At 35.2% G+C, this 21,332-nt stretch overlaps 1 protein-coding gene across 2 annotated transcripts; it reads right to left on the bottom strand.

Annotated features, from left to right (window-relative positions):
- Window positions 1-808: 808 nt before the first annotated feature.
- Window positions 809-20,479, bottom strand: LOC105333172 (guanylate cyclase soluble subunit alpha-2). 2 transcript variants are annotated; one of them, XM_066076870.1, is made up of 12 exons: window positions 20,058-20,479; window positions 18,936-19,125; window positions 13,317-13,740; window positions 9,831-9,901; window positions 9,628-9,746; window positions 7,154-7,872; window positions 6,773-6,952; window positions 6,516-6,654; window positions 5,701-5,867; window positions 4,083-4,226; window positions 1,294-1,448; window positions 809-1,058 (listed from the first exon to the last, which is right to left on the bottom strand). In XM_066076870.1, the coding sequence occupies exons 3-12, from the start codon at window positions 13,731-13,733 to the stop codon at window positions 857-859; spliced, it is 2,313 nt and encodes a 770-aa protein (XP_065932942.1). In that variant the 5' UTR covers window positions 13,734-13,740; window positions 18,936-19,125; window positions 20,058-20,479; the 3' UTR covers window positions 809-856. The 2 variants fall into 2 exon arrangements, with proteins under 2 accessions (XP_065932942.1, XP_011434318.3); XM_011436016.4 differs by lacking the exons at window positions 18,936-19,125; window positions 20,058-20,479 and having other exon boundaries at window positions 13,317-15,559.
- Between the last annotated feature and the right edge of the window lie 853 nt (window positions 20,480-21,332).

Below are 21,332 nucleotides of genomic sequence, written 5' to 3' on the forward strand. Positions count from 1 at the left end.
GGGTAAACTATATGTTTAAATAAGAAATCCAATTTTTTGGGCGGTTGAATGCTTTTAAAGTCGGATATAATTCCCGAAGCGAGCGACACAAAAACGGCGGCGTAAATCGGAGGTTTTTACAACGCTTGGAACTGTAGCTCTCTGGTTTGTCTATCCGAATTTTTTCAACCAGAGAGCTACAGATCTGCAGCTATTTACATCTAAGAAGCTTCAAAAACATTTTCAATGTCTGTAACTTGTGTGTTTTAAATGCCATACCAAATCATCGGATAAATGTTTTACATCCTGGTTGTAACGTTTTCTAATTGGTGTGGAAAATTGTATAAACAAAATCACAAATTAACCCATAAATCAAAATCGATTTTTTTTATGTTATATTGAAATAACATGTTTTTTCGAAAATTTCCAACTTTGAAGTTGGTCATAAACCATCTGCTGACAAGGGAACGCAAGAAATAAAATATAAAACCCATTAATGTTTTAAGTGATTTTAAGTTTTGTGCCAATAACCCAATAATTATGATTAGCGAGGCAAAACTAAGTAAGTGTAGTGAGTACTATTTGTATCCGTTTACTAGGTACCAAGGCTTTTGAAATGTTCGAAGTTTAAAATATTTATTAAGGTAATAAAAACATGTTTCAATACACAAACATGTACAGGACAAATACATAAATTATTTAAAACTAACACTTTAAATAGTTAAAAATCAACAAATAAGTTAGTAACTGTTAAATATATTAATCAATCGTCTAACCATGATAAATATCATAAAAACGTAAATACAACTGTATGTCAATAAATACAAAAAACAAAAATCGGACGGCATATTTCAACCCAAAATCTTTTTTTTTTTTACTACGTCACTTCCTTTGCCAGATTCAGTTCTTGTAATGCAATATCTATATGATCAAATTCTGTGTCGTCACATCCGGCAAAATTTGGATGTTCGTAACCGTCCAGAAAATAGCACACTTCCTCTATTTCCGGCGGAAATCCTGATGGCAAATCTTCTCTTGTCCTCGGGGTGAATTTAAACCCCTCAATATCTTTTATACATCTGAAACACACAGTGATTATGATTAAATCTAAATTTAAAAAAAAGTTAACGACAATTTGTCAATCATTCAATATTTCAGAATTAAATGTAATTTTTCAAAGGCTGACTGTTAATATTATATCTATGGATATATAGATACGGTCAAAACGTAATGTATCTTACATGTACATTATCTAAGTCAACAAGTGGACACTGAATATCAACTTTTGGTATTCAGTAATGCATTTTCACTTACCCATACGTCGTCGGACTTATATTTATCTTGGTGGGCTCACTTCCGGACTCAAATTTGTTGGCAAGGTTTACGTTGTTGCCAAACAAGCAATATCTGGGCATGCGTGCTCCGACAACTCCCGCCAAAACGGACCCAGTGTGGATTCCTATCCTCATCTGTACGAAGGAAAAAAACGAAAAGAAAATATTTTTTTATTCAGGGAAATATCGCTAGTAAGTAAAAGATCTTTTATGGGACAAAGAACACTTCATTTAAAAATTGTGCTGTTCAGAAAAAGAAATATTTTTTTCCATTAATTTTATGTCTTTGATGGGAAACACAAAAAACCCGGAAAATTGCACAATGTTCTTTTCTATATATTTATATCTTTAAAATAAGAAAATATGCTTCTTTTATACATGTATATCCAAGCATAAATATAAAAAATTCTCTGATATTATAGAATGATAATTAGGAATGTTTTTAGTAGAAGATGAAAGCATATAGAGGTGTAGTTTTAAGACAACCTGTCATCTTATCTTAGAAAAGGTCATTAGTGTATGTTTGGCAAAGAAAGGGTTTAAAAAAGGGAGATAGATTTACAAAATTGTTCTATTAAAGTGTGCACGTTGATGTGATTCACAGCAAGTTCCATCAGTCAATCGAAGCTCAAAATTCCCAACCTGGTGAAGATAATTATCACCAAAAACTCAACCAGCGAATAGTTGTCTAATTATTTGTATCAAATCCCTCAAAAATTCAGCTCTTATCGCAATTGCATGTCGCTTAAATTTGTTACACTTGAGAGCAATAAACGCGATTAGGCGATGCTCGAGGCGATAAAACGACTATGTTCTGGGGGGAAAAAGGACTGACAATATATGTCATAATGCAGATAGTTGCCGGACGGAACACGGTTTTCTGGGAATATGTGTCAGCCGCTCGCCGCATTGAGGAGTCCGTAAATTATTCTGGATGATTGCTTTTCGCACATGTTGCAAAGCTTAGAACTCTAAATCCTCTGCTTCCTGGAATACCAAACAATGGAGATCTGTCTGATATAACGGCGGATTTTACAAAAGGTTCAATGGATTAATGCGAGCATCTTCGTAGCCACTTGGCGACACTTAATACCTTTGATGATTTATTCAATATGTAAGATTTGTCTATGCTATTCTTTCTCCAGGTGAAGGAATTATGTTTTACTATAAAAATAATTAACTAAATCAACACTGAGGCTTCTATGATGTATGTGTCCATTAAGGGTTTAATGATTGGCATAGACTAGAAGTAGGGCTGAAACGGATTAAGTCATAAGACATTGTATGACACCGGAGGCTTAAACTAATATAGATCAATACACCTAAGCAACGGGAGGCGTGTATAGTTTTGAGTGTTGAGTCAATAGTATTGACTAAATGCTTACAACTGCAAAACGAATGATCATAAAAGTTCCTAATCCTATCTTTGGTTAAGGTCAAAAATATTAAAAGGCCAGAAAAATGGAACATTATGGATCTGGAGTTCGAAACCTGTTCTTAAAATAGCGAGTAATGCACATTAAATTCGCATCGTAAGCTGGCAGACCGTGTTAAGGTATTCGTTTCTTTTGACGAATTACAAAGATGGCGTTAGAATAAAAGGAATATTAATGATATCGTTTCTAGATTGTTACAAATCACAGCTGGTGATACATATAAAACTGTGCAAAAGAATTCCCTTGTCTCTCGAGGAAGCATTATTCTTATAATGATATTACACTTTATTTCTACATGGACGTTTTTCAAGAAGCATTCTGCATTCAGAATTAGCATAACAAACCCATTTCAAGCGCAGAAAACGTTGCGATTTTATTCTTATCGTTAACCATAACTACATAACTATCCACGCAGTTCAAATGCAGTTAATTAAATCAATTAATTATAAATACAATATCATACTAAACGCTAAATCGTTGACAACTGCTGGTATTGAACGAAACCAAAAGCGTATACTTGTACCGGTTTATAACCCTATTTTTATAATTTTATCAAACATACCGGAAGTTACTCTACTGAAATTTAAAAAAGTTTGTGTTTCTTGATGTTATGTTTCCACAGGAAGATGGAAACTTAAAGGAACAGATTTCTGTTTTCTAGTCTCCCAACCCCTCCATAAGTTTTGCTGACTCTGAATATCTCATCTGAATTTCTATTGCTTTGCTTTGACAGAAAATCTAATTGCAAACCATATATTTTGCGCGACTGCTCTGTGTCATGCTATCAAGATTTATAATGTTTATACAATTGCCTTCAATCATTTAATATAAAAACAACATTTTCGCCGTCTATTTCTATTGAATGCTGATGCTTATAGGAATGTAATTGTATGATACATTGCAGCGGAGCCTTCTGGAGAAATGAAAATATCGACATTTAATTACTAGTATTCAAATAACCGGCAAGAAATGCAATAAACGAATCAAGCAAACTTTAATATGAAATTACGCTCGTCGCAGCTCTCTTATTTACATTTTCTACAGTTATGTTTGAAATAAAACAATTTGCAAGTTTCGTCAATGTATTGGAAAACGGTACATAAATAAGAGGGACGTTTTTTATCTAATAATGCTGACTATTCGCATCTCGAATAATTCATCGTCCTATGTCGGGTACAAGCAAGATACGGAAACTGTTTCCTGCTGTTGCAACTTTTTCCAAACACTATTTTCACCGAACACAAAAGTAAAAGTACTTGAGATAAATCACAGCATGTGTTAGTGCAATGATATTGATTTTTCGAATTACAAGCGAAAAAATAAAAATACTCACCCTAATAACATTCCCGTCATGGGACAATTCATTTTTTGCTGTCTCCATCATTTTTAAACCCATCCATGCGATTTGCTGCGCATGATATTTGGACTTCCGGTGTAGCCCACCTGCAACACAGTACGCATCCCCGATTGTCTCAACCTGAAAAAACACAAATGAGAACCTGTTTACTATAAATAATAATAGAAACAATAATGCTAGACTAAGTATCTAAATACCTTTGTCCCTCTCAACATTTTTGTCATTATTTTGCTTTATCCAAAAAGTTAAAATAGAGTTGAATAAAAATGTTCTTATAACAAACTTTTACGGTAAAAGTTTAGGAAATGCGTTTGTGTAAATCGTGGACGAAGCCTTTTCGTTATTCTTATAGTGACTAGAAACTCGCTTAATCTTTTTATCCACAAATAGTTATATTGTAGATATGAATAATGATATTTTGTATAGCTCTGTCTGGCTCTGTGGGTAATTATATGCTTGGAGGCTTGGACAAGATTGAATATAATATAACTAATAAGGAAGTGGCCATCGCTCAGTTGTCAACTTATAGGACCAAATGGTCCTCAAGCCTTAACAGCAGCAATCATATGCATCATATTCCCATGAAACTTGCTCTTTATACGATAGTATCAATATTACGGATATTGAGCATTTGATAAGTAAAATTGTATTCCGGTAAATAAATTTCCATGGCAACTAAATTGATAGGCCTTGCAACTATCCTACTTTCCGTCGCCAATGACGATTTTGTCTTTTTAGACAAAAAATACGTCATACTGATTCCTGTCTTTCTCGGGCATTCCATACAGGAATATTATACTCCCAGAGGTTAGTGTTAGTCGTTTGTACTGTGATGATTGAAAGTGCAAAGTACGTCAAATTCATTGTATTTCAAGTCCGCGTACATGTATCAGACTGTGTAATACTATGTAATGTTATAAAACATTTTTCAAGGTTCAAGTACCAAACCATTTTGATTGAATTTGAATAACAGAGAATAAAACATTATGCCTTGAAGATAAAAATGAAAATGTAGAATTATCGTCTCGCAATAAAGTATGCATCTTGCAATATTGAGTTGTTTTTTAATGGGAGGTTGCATTATCAAAGAATGCAATATATCTCAATCATCTGTTACAGTACTGTATCTTATCCACTTTTCTTCATTCTTGCGCTGGGTGATTCATACATGTAGGTGGGGAGCGATTGACGGGTAAGGGGTAGTTCATCACCAAGCGGATTCAACCCCCACACAAAAGCGCCCCCTAATATGTGGAGTTGTACTCTGCAACCTTTTCGTAAACTTGAAAGCTTTTTTGATGCCTTAATATATATTGTCTAAAAGGGCTACATCCCATTACCAGCTGCTCGGTGTTAACAGATAGGCAAATAAATCATTAATGTAATCTTTCAGAAAAGATAAATTTAATTAACAGGGCTGACACTGGATTTCGGTCGTCTCTATCGGCAGTACAGACAATGTTCTTGTTAAAACTGGGTAGCAGGTGTTCTTCACAACTCACAGGACATATTGCTATGTTCATTTTTTTTCTAATTTAGCTTCTAAAATCTCATGTTCCTCGGGATAAAAGATGCGTCAGGATTGAGACAATACCTTGTATACATCCAGCATTCCACAATAGTGATCAAACTGTGTGTAGAGAGAATTCAGCATGTTGACTACCATCATTGGAGTACACGTAGCACAGATGGCGGTAAATCCCACTATGTCGCTAAACAGCATAGTGACGTCATCTACTTTGGTTGGCTGGATAGGCTCCCCTAAATCAATAAGGGCAACTATTGTAATAATTAAAGATCATACATTTTATTTAAAAAAAAACAATTTAATCTAGAAGGGCTTTACCATGTTATATAGAGTTTGGGTCATCCTTTCGTCTAAATATAAGCCTTAGGAAATTAAGAATCTTTTCAAGTTTTGCTATATAGCCTTTGAAATGTCTGTAACTAGCACACTAATATGTGTAATGACACAGAGATGAAAAAGGCTATAAAGGAAGTTAAGCTATGAATTATAGATTACAATCTTACAATCCTTCTTAAAAGATTTTGTGTGATTTTGATACGTACTTCAAAAATGGATGTGAATTGCATTGCATATAGCATAATAATCCGTTAAGATGTTCAGTAGCCAAAAACATTTTTTTTTTAATTTTAATAATGTCTAGTGCAGTAGACTTGCTGTATGAAAATGGGTTTACATGTAATAATAATGTATTAGTAAAATCATATTAAAAATATATGACGATATTTATTTTAAAACATATTCTGTTGGATGTCATTTCCGGTACAGCACCAGCTGGACAAAATTAGATACATTGGGAGTCCTCTAGAAATTCGAGAGAATTTCATGTTTAATAATATGGCAATATGAGCAGGAGCTTTATAGGTATTGTCACTGTTCCGTACCTCTCCAGAGCTTCATGGCGATAGCTTCAGGGAAGATCATGTTTAACAGCTCTACATTCTTGTGTTTCTCCACCTTTACAGCTTCACTCCCCTCCAAGATACTCTTCTTAATCTGTTCCATTCTCTTTGTTAGCCCATCCTACAGGTAATAAAAACAGACTTGGGATTATCATGAATGCTTCAATCGATTATGACAGTTAAAACATATAAATAAGCTACACATAACAAGCAAATCTTCCGAATCGTAATTGTTGTACCTGTGCTTTTGTTTGTTCTCCAACTAGAATGACGTCACGTGTCGCGTCATGAATGGGGACATCCGAGATATATAAACCCTTCGAGATGAGTTCGTCCAACTTCTCTATACTTGGAGATCCGAGGAACATCAAGGAATCAGATTCTGCGAGGAAAATCAACTGTCCCTTCAGCATCGTGCCCTAAAAGAAAAAAATTTAAAACGTTTTTAAAAATTCCTTGTCTAACAGGTCAAATCGATCTTTGGCCAAAAAAAAAAATTGTTAAGCATTGTATCATTGTAAAGAATGTAAAATTCGATGTTTTCGTGAATAGTCAAGACGAAGTTTACATGTACCATAAAAATTATTTTTTTTCAAGTTTGTGCAGTTTTACAACTGTACCTTATGGACAGAATGGATGTCACTGGGACAGATCTTGGTCTCTAGCAGGAAGGCAAAATTGACACGTGATAGCAACGCAGAAAACGTCAGTTGTTTGATCTCGGGTCTAATAACATTGAATAACCTGCTGAAGATTAAGTCTTTGGAATCCGCGTCAGATCGCACAATCTTCATTAACGCTGATCCGAGCTGACTAATCTCTAAGTTTCTGTTCATGATCAGATGAAAAGGGAATGTTTCACAGAAAGTGTCAAAGCCTATACGTAGGTCTTCCGGGTCGTTGGAGTATGACGAATGATGGGAACATATCTTACAGCACGTGCACTTTTTGGCGCATGTTTTGGTGGAGGTTTCTACGTTCATGATATGGTGGAGAGAGGTGTTGGTCTCATTTGGATGGACCGTAACCTTGACATTCAGGTTAAACATAGAATTAGACACATAACTAACAATACCCGCGTAGTAATCCAACATCATTGATCTCTCGGTGTAGATGTGCAAAGTAACATTGTTGGGACTACTTTCACACCGAAATGACGGCGGTCGTTGTGCGTTAAATTTGGAAGACTTAAGAATATGGTAATGAAATCCGTCCAGATTACTGAAGAATTCCACCATATTGCTACCCAGAACACTCAAGGACCGGCGGTATTCGGATAAACACAATTTGGCGTACTCTTCTCCAAGTCGGCAAAGAGTTGTTCGTTGGTCCAGTTTGTCTGTAAAGGGTAAAGGAAATTAGTCAAATCATTATATATTTTGTCACCATTTCAGACTCTTGTGTAAATCAATTCTAATATTGAGATGGGATAGATTTTTAGATCTACGATTAACCGTGGGTTGGAAGAAAAAGAATCCCCAATTTGCATCTTAATCATCTTATCTGATTATCTATGAACAACAAAATATCTAACAGTACAGTTCGTTTCATTGTCGTGTGATTTATGGTGAAACTATATCGCAGGTCTTCTTGACAAATCTGGCGTTTTACAAGACATATCTGGAGAATCGGCAAAGGATAGAGATCGTAGCGCGCGATTCTACAGACATAATGGTCTTTTTTCTGTACTGCTGGAGTTCAGTTCGTCATTTAACACATAAATAATCCTCGAATGACGCCTTAACCAGAATCCCGGACCTTTCCGTGATTACAAAATTGTCTCCGTGTTTTATGCTTTCGGTCAAGATCCTGGGGGTAGTAATTTTATAAAGATAATGCAGTGGTAGAAGGGCTTGGGGTTGTTTTCTGCGTTCTGTGACATAAACCGGGTTCTAGATCTCTGAATTAGTCACTAATCCAATTGATGTAATCAACATTAGGAGTTTTATTTCATCAATAGACGATCAAGAGACGTTGATACCAGCTAGGGAGGAATAAGAAAGAGATTCGGCAGATTAAGATATTAGGAAACGTTAACAATTTTTTTTCAATATGGATGACTCCTAAAGGGCAGGAAACATTCGTAGACGAACTACACGCAAAGATCTCAAAATTACGTTTATCATTACCACTGGCATTTTGCATGTTTTCAGTATAAAATATACCAACATGATAGATACACTGTATGCGAGTGTTTCCACATCGTGAAAACTAAAAAATAACCAGTAAATTGCCATCTGCGTTGATACTGTACAAATACACAGGGGTAAATAAAGAATATGATATAGAATTAATGCCAGACCCTATTTATTTTCGTTATAAATCACAATGTTTCCAATTGCTGTCAACAATGTGCATGTTAATTCAACTCACTGCATCAATATATTCTAGATAAAATTGTGCTGGCCCAGTTTTTCCTCGTTGGATGGAAGTCTTACATGTTTTTCTACAAAACAGACCAGGCAATAAAGATGTACGCGAGGTACACGAGACGCATTACTTTGGGGACAGATAAGTGTCCAATATTAATAAATACCAGTAAAGTGTTTTACTGTCATCTTTTAGGTTGATCCTCAAAATTTATAGCTCCCCTTATTGTACTTTATCACGAAGTTCCCCGGACAGAAAGTCTTTTGGCTTAGAGATTAAATGTTTGGCTAGGAACGAGAGAGGTTTTCAACTGTGTGTTACCTTGATCAGGGCAACTCCCTTAACCTAAGCCCCCTCAACTGTTTCTTCCTATACCTGCATTATATATGCGTAAGTTGCATATATATAGCAATAAAAGAACTTTTGTATACATTCTAAATAATTGAACTGACAACTATGCACTACTTTACATTAATTAAAAACTACACGTTCGTGCCATTTGTCCCTGTCTGAAGTACACCGATAATTTACAATTTGATCTGAAGTGCCACATTAAAGGTTTTTATTCAAGAGTTGGGTTTGCTCAAGTATAATTGTTTTAAGTTATTTTTATTTTTGAAATTGAACATTTATTTTTACATTCCTCTCCACATTTTTTTTATAGTTCTTGTGCATTTACTGATATTGTTGTCAATGAATATCATAAGACTAGTTGATCTAGTACCTGAGAATTTAGCCACGTGGGTGGAGAATGCAAGAAGTTCGTCCTGTTCCAATGGAGTGTGTCTATTCTCTTCGTTGAAAGCTGTGGTGAACTTGACATCATTCTCACCCGTATCATCCCTGCAAAAATGATTGATAACACACAAACATCGAACAAAAAAACACTAAATGAAAGCAGCGTGTACGTATATTCAAATATATTACCTCAGTTTATTTTGAATATCTTGGTCACATGACGTCATCAATATTTGAACGGCTCGACAAACAAATCCAGTCTGTAAGGTAACAAACAAAAAGATTATTAAAGTCACGGCACAATAGAGGTTACCGAGTGAAAATATCACATAGTAATTAGATTTATCTTATGTTGGCATTTCTGTTGTACAACAATGTTTCAATGTATGATAACACTTAAAGACAATTTTACAAAAATAATCATAGTAGGTTTTGGGATAGCAGGTTATATTTGTAAGATAACTCCGAATTTTTTCCAAAGATTTGTAAGTTTAGGTCGCCCTTTGAAAAACAGGAAGAATATCTTGACAAATAGATCTATGTTTATGTATTATAGAATAAGAAAACTAAGTTTAGGACGCCCTTTGAAAAACAGGAAGAATATCTTGACAAATAGATCTATGTTCATGTATTATAGTATAAGAAAACTAAGTTTAGGACGCCCTTTGAAAAACAGGAACAATATCTTAACAAATATGTTTAGGTATTATAGTATAAGAAAACTATTCCTCCTTCAAGAGAAGTTCAGGGCTTTGAACAAAGTCATGATCGAGGAATATTGTAAAATGTGGTTCTTGTTCCTAAGTAGGTGCATCTGATGAAGACCGTTACGACCTGGTTTATTTCGAGAAACCATACCCCCATCACTGTTTACAAAACGTATAATTGTACTCCAGCAGACTACATGTGCCATACGAAACTCACAAATGGAAGGACTCCGACCCACAATGGAGGGTCTGGGGGTTTGAAGAAAGCTGTTTGGGCATACTCGATTGAAATGTTATGGTTTCGGGGGTTATTCTTGGTAGGAAAAATAATAGTTTGAAATAAAAGTCTGCAAGACTGTGAAATAAAGTAAACAAAGATTGGACAAGGTATAAACACAGAAGCCTGCCTCTGTTTATGAGCGGCCATATGTTTCTTCCAGTTTCCTCGCTATCATTCAGTACAGTCTAAATGAATGGAATTCATCCTTAAGATCAAAAGAAATGGCTCTTTTAATGTGATCTTGGCTACATTTAGATGCGAAAGTGTTATTAAGATGCAAAATACTACTACAACACGGGTTTACAACTAAATCAAGATGGCGTTTCGATCGGTACTCCTCCGCAAAATCATTTATGATTAATGGTTCTTAATATTACATGAACTTCGGCGATTCGGGTCGTGAAACGGGGATTACACCTCAAATAGAAATAAGACATAACCTACTATTTAGGATTAAGACATTGTCAGCCTAATTGCAATTTTTCTTTCATAATACCCTGCACTGAGACCTTCAACTTCCGGTTTGAGAAATGCCAGAGACCGCTTGGTGTTTCGTTAAATTCTTTTGTAGGAGAACTCAACTCCTCATCTTGACAAGATCTTGACCTTATCTGAATAAGCGCCAGATAGGTGAGATACCTGATTGCTTTGGTGTTCATTATTAATTGATCGATTAAGGAGAATATTCAGCTTCCGTGTAATATATTGACTGTTAGCGCCAATCGTCATGTGTTACATAATGCTTTCAGCGAAATTGACTTCAAGCTTCGCATTATCTTGTGTAACCTAACTGATGCACCAAGGCTTGCTGGTTTCGCTTGTTTAAAAGAGCTGTAAATAATCTGCTTTTGTAATAGAAAGATCTTAAATTAAACAAAAACCAAAGAAACAATATTATATCACTTTTGTCGGAAAATGTAACATGTTTTATATCAAAATAAGCAAATAAATTGTTCTATTAAAAGTTTTGTAATTCAAAGAATTCAAAACTATCAATACCAATCTAGACTGTAAGATAGTTTTGAATTCCTTTAACTACAAAACTTTAATATAACAAATCTGCTGTTCACAACACGTATATATATAGGGGCAAATAAAGTACCTCGTGCACACTGTACCAAACTCTAAAATCACGAGTAGCTGCACATTGACATATTTTTTAATTAACCTCATAATAATACAGCATCTTTGTTGAATTATCAAATCTTAGACATAGAGAAGATTTTTTTTCTCGGTTAATTATAGATAATATCGTATCTGTTTAAATTCACTGTCAAATTGAATTCTAAGGTTACCTCATACTTATATATGAATATCAACGTTTATATACGATATATATCCTTTTTCGTTATCATTATTCTGTTGCCCTATGCGTGATTATATCTAATTCCTAGATTTTTATTCGGGGGGGGGGGGGGTCTTTTTTCCGGGGTAGGGGATAGATGCATACATTAATATGAAAAACGTAATAACTTAATGAAGAACCTCAACTGCATATAGAACCTAGCCCCTACTATAATTATAGATATTTAATTAACAGAAGGTTAATGACCTAATGCTATCAATTTATTTCGATATGTTCAATAATGAAACCATTCGCAATTAGAACAGTGGTAATCAATATATTATTGTATCAACTCGTGATAAGCAATTTCACAGCCAGATGAGCAGCACCGCTATATTATTGAACTGGTACATTAAATATGCATACATTAAAATATCATAGGTCTTTGCCAATCTTTAATCATCATATTATCGACCGTCTTCTTAATTGTCTTACACAATGGAATTTTTTAAAGTATGGTTTTATTACCATTTCATTGTTAGGTCACTGGGTTACATTTTGAACAATTGGTCCTTCTTTACGGCTCGACTGCAGGAGTTACAGACACCATATCAAACAGGGGTGGGTGTAATTACCGCAGTGTGTATTGAATAAATAATCGTTTTCTAAATACATAAAGCTATTGAGTTGTCTCATGGAAAGCTGAGTAAAATAGAAATATGTTTGTTTTGCAGTGCTATGAACAGGGGTCGATTTCTCTATTTACTATTAGCATAGGAAACAAGCATGAGCGTCGAGTTTAATTGATGGAAAGATTCAAATATTTAATTTGGCTTTTTTTTTCATTCCATTTTCAGACGATATTATTGCTTTTATCATTTTGTTGATCCATGATCACTATCGAAATATTCTTTCTATGTTGGACATACTATATATAGTAACTGCATTTTTTCGTTGTCAAGAAAAAGACAACCTAAACTTTTGGAGGATGCTACAATAAACACCACGTAGGATCCACCGAAAACTTAAAATATGATATTACTTGCTAAAAACAATTATTTTATTATGAAAATTCAGAACCTCTAGCTTATTCAATCTAGTTTGAATATTTTGAATACCTTTTCTCTAATTTTTGTTTTCAGCGTTTCTAATTTTTTCTTTTTAGAGCTACAGTAGATTTAAATGTAGCCTCATAAAGGCCACGACCACCCTGTCCTTCTCAGTCAAATTATCTCCCTTGGAATCAAACACTTGAAGCAGGGACGACAAACAGGTATCTTTATATTTTCAATACAAGTAAATGACAAGGGTTCAGGTTTTCTATTGTTGTTTTCTTTTTGGTTTTTGTTGGGGGTTTTTTGTGTGTGGTTTTTTTTTGGGGGGGGGGGGGGTAAATTACTTACCGTTGGAAGCAGTAATGTCCCGACACTCTCTATCAGCCCGATCAAGTCCACTTTCTTTTCTGACAACTCATTGTCTTCCGATCCCACGGAACTGGCCGTGGAGACAGTAGAGAGGGTACTGGTCTTCCGTTTAGGGGAGTCACAGATGCCCGGATTACTAGTGTTCCCAATGGAAGGGACTCTCCCGGATTCATTAACATCACGATCTTTTGTAGCATCACAGACTTCTTTCTTATCGTCTTTGTTCAACTTATTCCTGGAGTTTTCCGTCACTAACTTATTGTCTCCCGGAGAGGATTCTACCGGAACCACATTGTCTCCATGTTCCACGGAATTTCCTTTCCCGTGCTTGAGGGCAAACGGGCAGACTGCGTTCTCTGCGTCGATTAGCTTAGGCACTTGGCCCTGGCAACTCATGGTGCACCCCATTTTGAAAAGAAAAAAAGTAACAAAAATAAGTATCAAGGTTAAAGTTTTGTGGCTCCGCCTGGCTAAATCACAGAGTAGTGTGAAGACCCTTAACGACCAATAAAATGGACCATGAAAGGTTTATGCGTTCTCAACAAACGATCTTCACTGATATGGGCATTTTTATTTACAAATCTCTCGTTCCTATTGCCAATAATGGATGATTCTGAGATTGTCCGGGTATTTATTCAAAGTAAAATGCCGGATATACTCAGTGGACATCAGGCCAGGATCGATAAAAGTTTGGAATCGTCTGGGCAGATTTTATTTCTTTAATTTGTGAAATCATTTGTTATTCAAGCATCTCGTAAGTAAAGGCATGGGGGCTTGCGCTTAACGAGATGATCCATCGTAATTTACGTAGAAATGTCAGCTGAAGATCTTTTACTGCAATCAAAGAATATCACAAATCTAAATACTGAAAATGAGATTCCAAGACCAAGTCAGGCAGATGATATTTCGGGAAGTACAAATAACTCGACTCGCTGCCCATTTTATCCGCAGACGTGCCAACATGAATTAGGACATTTGCATTTTGTATGACTGTTTAAAGCGCAGAAGCGATCGGTTTCACAAAATGATACATCGCTATTCCGAAAAAAAAACTAACTTATCCCACTTTGTTGGGTAACTGGAGGACACCTCCGTATACAGCGTCAAATCAAGGTCACTAACTGAATAAGAATGGTTAATATCAATGGTTCGTCATATATCGGATGCAAATTCAACGCTCTAAATTACGGTCCATCGTTAGCCCTCTGACGTGCAAAATGGAGAAACAGAATGGTTACATAAAGAGATTTTTTTTTTTGAAAATTCTGATCCGTGGAGCAAAATTGATCACAGCTCTATACATGTAAATGAAATAAAAATGCTAGCTTCAAACGTATTTCCTTCTTTTTTATCAATTTTCTTGAGTTAATTCAAGATACTTAAAGAAATTGACATAGTTGATACGTACCTGTTTTAGTGTTAATTTTCGTGTAATTTGTATTTCCGAGGCAAAGTCAATTAGCACACATAAAAATACAATGTTTTGTCATTGATAGTCCAACTGTATCGATAATTAGCCAATTAAAGAAGACATTAAATTTTTAAAAACCGGATCCTACGTGTTATTTTTCTTACGCTTCGTTTTTGACATGCTGAAGCAAGATTCATTAATTAAGGTGTTCGATGCTCGATCCCGATCTCTTTCCTTTTTTTAAACTTTGATTGTCAAAAGATGCAGTTTCATTTACGTCGAAAATTTATCGGATATATAAAAAAAAAATGGAATGAAAAATCGGATTACAAATCACATCGTGCGACTGCATTTATAAATATTTGATTTTTACTTCAGATTAAAAAAGAGAATTACTGAACCTGTGTTAAAACGGCAAACGTGCTAGATATTGTGTAAATATTAAACTAACAAAAACAAAATGGACGTAGAGGGATTGCACCCTACATTTTGTAAATCAATATGACCAATATATTTTCCGTGCCGACAAAAGAGCTTAAATTTGATGATTATTAAAATTAGATGGAATTCGGACTTAACTTTAGAAAATGGATCGAAGAGGACGTTTGAGATTGATTGTTAAAAACATATAACAGACAGACGGACAAATATAATGTACATGTAACAGAATATGCTTTCTGCTATGTCCCATCAAATTGATTGTACATGAGAGAGTAATCCGAATTAATACGACAATGAACTAACTAGACATAATGTTTGCAAAACACTAATACTTATTTTCTGTTTCTATGTTTCAGTCGACCCATCCACGGCGCAGCTTACATAATCTGTTCCTCTAAATGGAGAACCTCTCAGTTGACGAAAATCGCTCGAAACTAGAGAAAAATCCAATCAAAGTCTACCTACCACTGAATTCTATAGCAGATGCCACCTCGACTACGAAAATAGCATCCCCTTATATTACACCGCCATAAAGCATGCGTTATTAAATATTTTTCTTTGCAAAAAATGTTAACGTTTTAATTATTTGTGATTTAAAATATAAGCATACATTTTTAATATCTTGGTATTATTTTTTTTCTAAAAGACACAAAGCTTCTATTAGTTATCAGTCATGGTACTTTTGCAATGTTCTTGCTAAAGCCTTTTTACAACCGCCAACCATGCAGTATTTTAATTACTCTGTGGTCCCTTGGTAAATATGTTATATTGTTGGATATTATTTCAGGTGCAAAACTTACCTGTTGTAGAATTTTTTTCAGTGAGTAGTTTTAAGCCTCTTTGATAATGATAAGTAAAATCCTATGTTAACGTTTTAACAGCCAGCTAACCCAAGCTAACACTATACCATTACATATGGAGTACCATTGCCTTACACGACTACTTTTTTAAAATAAGTATCAGTGCTTTGCTATAAAACGTTGTCACATTTCAGTAAAGGCAATTGGCAAAATAGCTCATAAAATCATTACATTGAACTATTTTGAAGTCATTTTGATACATTTGTACATGTATACATATATTTCATTTTAATTACATTTTATTGTGATAGATTAGTGAAACATTTTCCGGAGAAATTACCAAAATCGGTTTTAACAAGTATATATTTATTGTCTATCGGCGCCAACCAATCGTGTACCTGAAAATGAGATGTTGTATTTGACAAAGAAGGTAATTTCTAAACGTCAATTAACAAATGGTCCATTCATCGATTTTCAAACATCAATATATTAGATAAAAAGATAGAGACAGACTGGTCACAATAAAAGAGACACGCAGATTTAAAATTGTCGTAAAATAAATAAATTTAAATCAGATTTGTTTTGTGCATTGTAATGACTTTTCTAGGATTGGCAGAAATGGCGAGAAATTCTTAGGTTTTTTGTATACTATGGATTACTTCACATGAATAAGTCGTACTTCCAGTAAAATTAGATCAAATTGATAGAACCATGCGCGGATCTAGAGGGGGGTCCAGACACCCCCTCTCAAATTTCAAATTTCTTAAAATTTATATTTAATATAAAATTACCAAAAATATGCCTTAGACCCCTTCCCCCAACTGGAAAACTCAAATAAGTCCACCCCCTGGAAAAAAAAATTCTTGATCCGCACATGAGAACGGTTGATTGATTGACATTTGAAAGCATCAGAGCTCTAAATTAAAGGAACAAAACATTAAAAAGACTAATGAGGACATATTCGCTAGTTTAATTAACACCTGTTTGATACTAGACATCATTGAGACTGGGCCAAGGGGAGAGAACATATGCCTCGGACAAGTGATCTTGGACGGACAGACGGACGGACGGACGGACGGACTGATCACTATAGCACGCCTCTAATTACACCTGTAAGTAACATAACCGTAAGGGTGTCACCCGCTTGTGGATCTTTATATTCTTTGCCCAAACTATCACGATGTTAAAGCTCTTTTAAAGTATTTTTGAAAGTACACGTGGTTTTTTTCGAGAATAATACAGCAGATGGATTTCGGAAACAACGTTTTCGTGTAAACCAAAATAAAAATCAAATACATGGGCAATAAATCGTTCGAGGGCAGTCCATGGCCTTAACATAGTGCCCTTACTTCACTCTTGTTTTTCGGTATTAAATTCGTGTTCTTAACAAACTTTATTAAATAAGGTTATTGGTATTTTACGAGCGTTTCAAGTACTGTTGCTTACAGACCCTAGTCCCGATTTCTCGAATCGTTCCAGCAAGGCCCAGCTAAAATGAAACTCTCGAGTGGTTGTAACTTGTACGTAAGGTACTTCTGGAGTTATTGAAGCCTTTGAATGTCCGCTGTGATCGACAATGCGGCCAAATTAGTGGTCTATGATGTTTTAATCAGATTCTCTAGATATCGATTTTAGGCTACCACCTCCAAGTTTTGCTCTCTTTTTTTCACTTTAGCTCAAAGATGTCCTGGTTATAAAATACAACAATTCGTCAGGGTTTTAGTACTGTAGAGTTTGCATGGTATCAGTAAGCATTCTTTATATATACGACCTGTCAGTTATGAATTTTAACATGTCTGTGAGATCCAGGTAGATATGGTTCTTGCTGGAAGCGGACGGTGAAATATGACAGTTGTTATCGGGGGGGGGGGGGGGGGGGGGGGGGGGCAGGGAGTCTCGTTTTACCAAATGCAAGGTAACTCTTGGAAAAACCATAGATTAACGGGGTTTTTTTTTGAAAGTGGGTTTTTTTTTAGGAGACTGAGCGGGGATGTTATGTTATTTTATCATTTTATTTTATTTGGGGGATGGGTGCATGCCTTTTTTTCTTCTTGGGAATGTCTCTTTTTATACAGTACAACGTTCATTGTTTTGAAAATAAGATTGGTTCATTATATAAAAAAAAATTCAACCATTTATTTCATTGTTTTGTTTAAGAATCATGTAAACAGTACTGAGGGCGTTCGCCAACCGATGAGCAAATTGTTTACAATCTTTGACAATTTTTACAAAATTTGAACCGAGTCCTTATCACAACGTCATCATGTACTGGGAAGAATCGGTGCAGCGCCATCTATCAGGAATTTATATCAATAAAAAGAATCCTTTTAAATTTAAGTGGCATAATAAATTCATCTTTTTTTACACTCGAAATTTTGGTTTCATAAAGCTGCAAATAGACATTTAAAACATGGCTGAAATAAAATGTGTTCTTATATATGATTAAGCATTAACCATTGAAAGTGCTCTTTGGAGTAAGTAAGTAGAAATCAAAGATTCAAACTTAACTGTTTCCTTGATTCAATGAAATATGTAATTGACCGTATCTTTCCCAATTTTACAAAATATCAACATTAAGAAAAATATCACTTAAGTCATAAAGGTAATAGACATTTTTTTGCACTAACGATCTGTCAAAATGGAAGCTGAAAGTTTCAGTAGAAGTTTTAAATTAAAGAAATTCCAAAAAAAAAAGAATAATTGTGTGTTATTTTCATTAGCATATAATTGTTCAATAAAACTGTGTTCTCTGCATGGGGAAAATTGGGACCATAACATTTAACGAGTGTCGTAAAGTTATATCCATTACTGAACTAGTTCGTTTCCGCTACGCCCTAATGAGGGGTATAGGAAAACTCTGGTAAACATTACAAAGGACGGGATCGTTACGCTTTGTCCAAGAAGTCAACACCTTTTATGAATCTCACTGTACTTTTCAAATACTTACTACAACACTAGAGCCATATCCGGTAACCTGGCAACGTCCTCGGTCTGTAAACTATTCTGGGGCAAACTTGAATGAATTTCTCACACCTTTATCCTGAACTGCACGGATATTGTCCACGTAAATCCTCAGCTTTCCCTGGTTATTGAATACAATTAATAACTGCTCCCTGCGGGGATGTACGAAGGAAAGCTGTAGATAAAAAGTATCACTTTCAGATCTGAGTTGACACCAATTTTATCACGCAACGGCATATAGCAAAGTACGACTCGCAGTACAACAGGAAACCTTCACTTTTGGATTCAATTTTATGGAAAATGCGTAAAAACGGAATCCTATCTTTCTTATGTTTCCTTTAACTAAGAGCTATTTCTATATTTCCTTTTTTCTAACGGCTTCAGCATGGTGATTAAACCATCAGTATCCGAGGGAGCATTAGGTGTTTTATAGAAAACAGTCAAAGAATTCGATTACTCAGCAGCCGGGGGACTGGTGCGTTCAGACACAATCGAACACAGAGCGCATTATGAAGGAACATGTAAAATGGTCACCAAAAAATTGGTCCTCCCTCAAACATCCCTTACATAACAGAGGCATTTCTTCGAGAAGCCTTCTACACATTTTACTTGCTAGTTGTTTTACAGCTTACTTTTTTTGTTACGGTTGAAATCAATACAGAGTGAGTTCAAAGTTTTGTTTATGGTTAATATTACGAGTTATCAGAGCCTGGGACGGATAGTAAAGAGGGGGATAGCTATTGATGTCGGCGGCCGGACCGGGCGGCGGGGGATTAATCCTGTCATTTATGGTTTTGCCGTACTGAACATAGACCGATTACATCTGAGAGACGAAAACTTTGTTTTTATATGCCTATTTCCAATCGCAAAAACAATGCACGCACTTTGACTTATCAGTTGATATGTTTTTAGCAACAACTGATAAACAATTTTACGCATAAATCTGAAAACCTGAATAACTAATTTTTTTTAAACTTCAAGTATACTTCCCTTCCACTAAACCAAGTGGATGATAAATCTACAAGTTGCGTAACCATTTCCCTTTTTAGATAACAAGTAAAAGTTAAACATGTCATCTTAATACCCACACTTAGAAAACGAACTCACCCCTCTGGGTCACTCTGCAACTTCCTCCTCAGTATCTCGTAGTAATCCTCCCATTATAAAAGTCAGTGTGGAGATATAAGCTTAGTTCTTGTGGACTAACTTATACAGCGGAGAAAGCATCAATCCCAAAATAAACATTAGTTCTTCATTTGGTTTATAGACTTGTTAAATTCCGTCGTAAGATTTACAGAGACCCCCAAGTTTACCTTTCCTCTCAGGTAAGAAAACCGTCACGTGGTCCGAGGCGCTGCTTGCGCTGCCCCTTGTTTGCTGATCGCGGGGTTTGAGATGCTGGGGATTAGAAGACCTCTATAAGGTCGCCTTGTTTGCACTGGTCTTGAATAAAACACACTTTGTTGTCCTTACTAAAAAGCCAAACCCTTCAGCCGTTTGTTTACAATATGCAGTGCTGGTTATTTGAGGAAAGATTGGATAACGGACCGGGTTTGTTTGCAAGATTGTCTTCACTGTGCGAAATTTCTCATAAACAGACAGACACCCAATTGGGAGGAGTCATATTTGAACTTCAAGACATTGAATACCTATGCTTTTTTCATACTAAAATCGATTAATCTAATTAATTGCTGTGAATCATATCAAAATTCATTCTACAATTTTTTAAATTTGTATTTACTGTAGCATACGTTTGATATGTAATTTTCAAGAAGACCATGAAAAAAAAAATCTGCTTAATCGACCCCAATTACAGAGATTTCTTGGAGTGAATAACTGGCGTGTTTTGTAGTGGATTTTTTTATTTGTCCTGTAAGATTAACTGAAATACTTTTTTATATCTTGATTTTATAGATGCAGTAGCTTCTACATAACGAGTTTTATGTATTTACAAATATACTAAACATTTCGCGTCCATTTATCCCGACCCTGACACCTATGTTTCAATGGGCATCGTGACGGGCACTAGATAAGATAGGATGGGGGTGATGAATGCTAAATAGCAGAGGGAGGGGGTATGTTAACTGGCGCCAGAGCACACCTCTATCTGGCCATCTCGGAATCTATTAGAGTTTTATTGTTGAGTGAATGGCATAGACTTATTTCAACTGCAAGTGTCAGATATATATTGAAAATATTTCTATTTTGCCCATCGTAATATCAAATTATTCAAGCATATTGTTTAACCTCGTTGTGCATTGTATTTAGTCAGCATATATTCATAGTGCTTTTTTTTTCTTGCTTATGCCTAGAGTCTTTGGTGCGTTAGCGAACAAAATACATGTATATCATTATTATTACTTTTTTGTCTCGTTTCATTGA

The sequence above is a fragment of the Magallana gigas genome, chromosome 2 (genome assembly GCF_963853765.1).
Source record: "Magallana gigas chromosome 2, xbMagGiga1.1, whole genome shotgun sequence".
NCBI classification, from domain to species: domain Eukaryota; kingdom Metazoa; phylum Mollusca; class Bivalvia; order Ostreida; family Ostreidae; genus Magallana; species Magallana gigas.

Excerpts from the sequence above, each read along its gene's own strand:
- LOC105333172 (XM_011436016.4), bottom strand. The coding sequence starts at position 13,745 with ATGGGGTGCACCATGAGTTGCCAGGGCCAAGTGCCTAAGCTAATCGAC. Across the intron at positions 9,747-9,830 it reads GATATTCAAAATAAACTGAG|GGATGATACGGGTGAGAATG; the intron begins GTAATATATTTG and ends TCATTTTTGCAG. Across the intron at positions 1,449-4,082 it reads ATGACGGGAATGTTATTAGG|ATGAGGATAGGAATCCACAC; the intron begins GTGAGTATTTTT and ends TCCTTCGTACAG.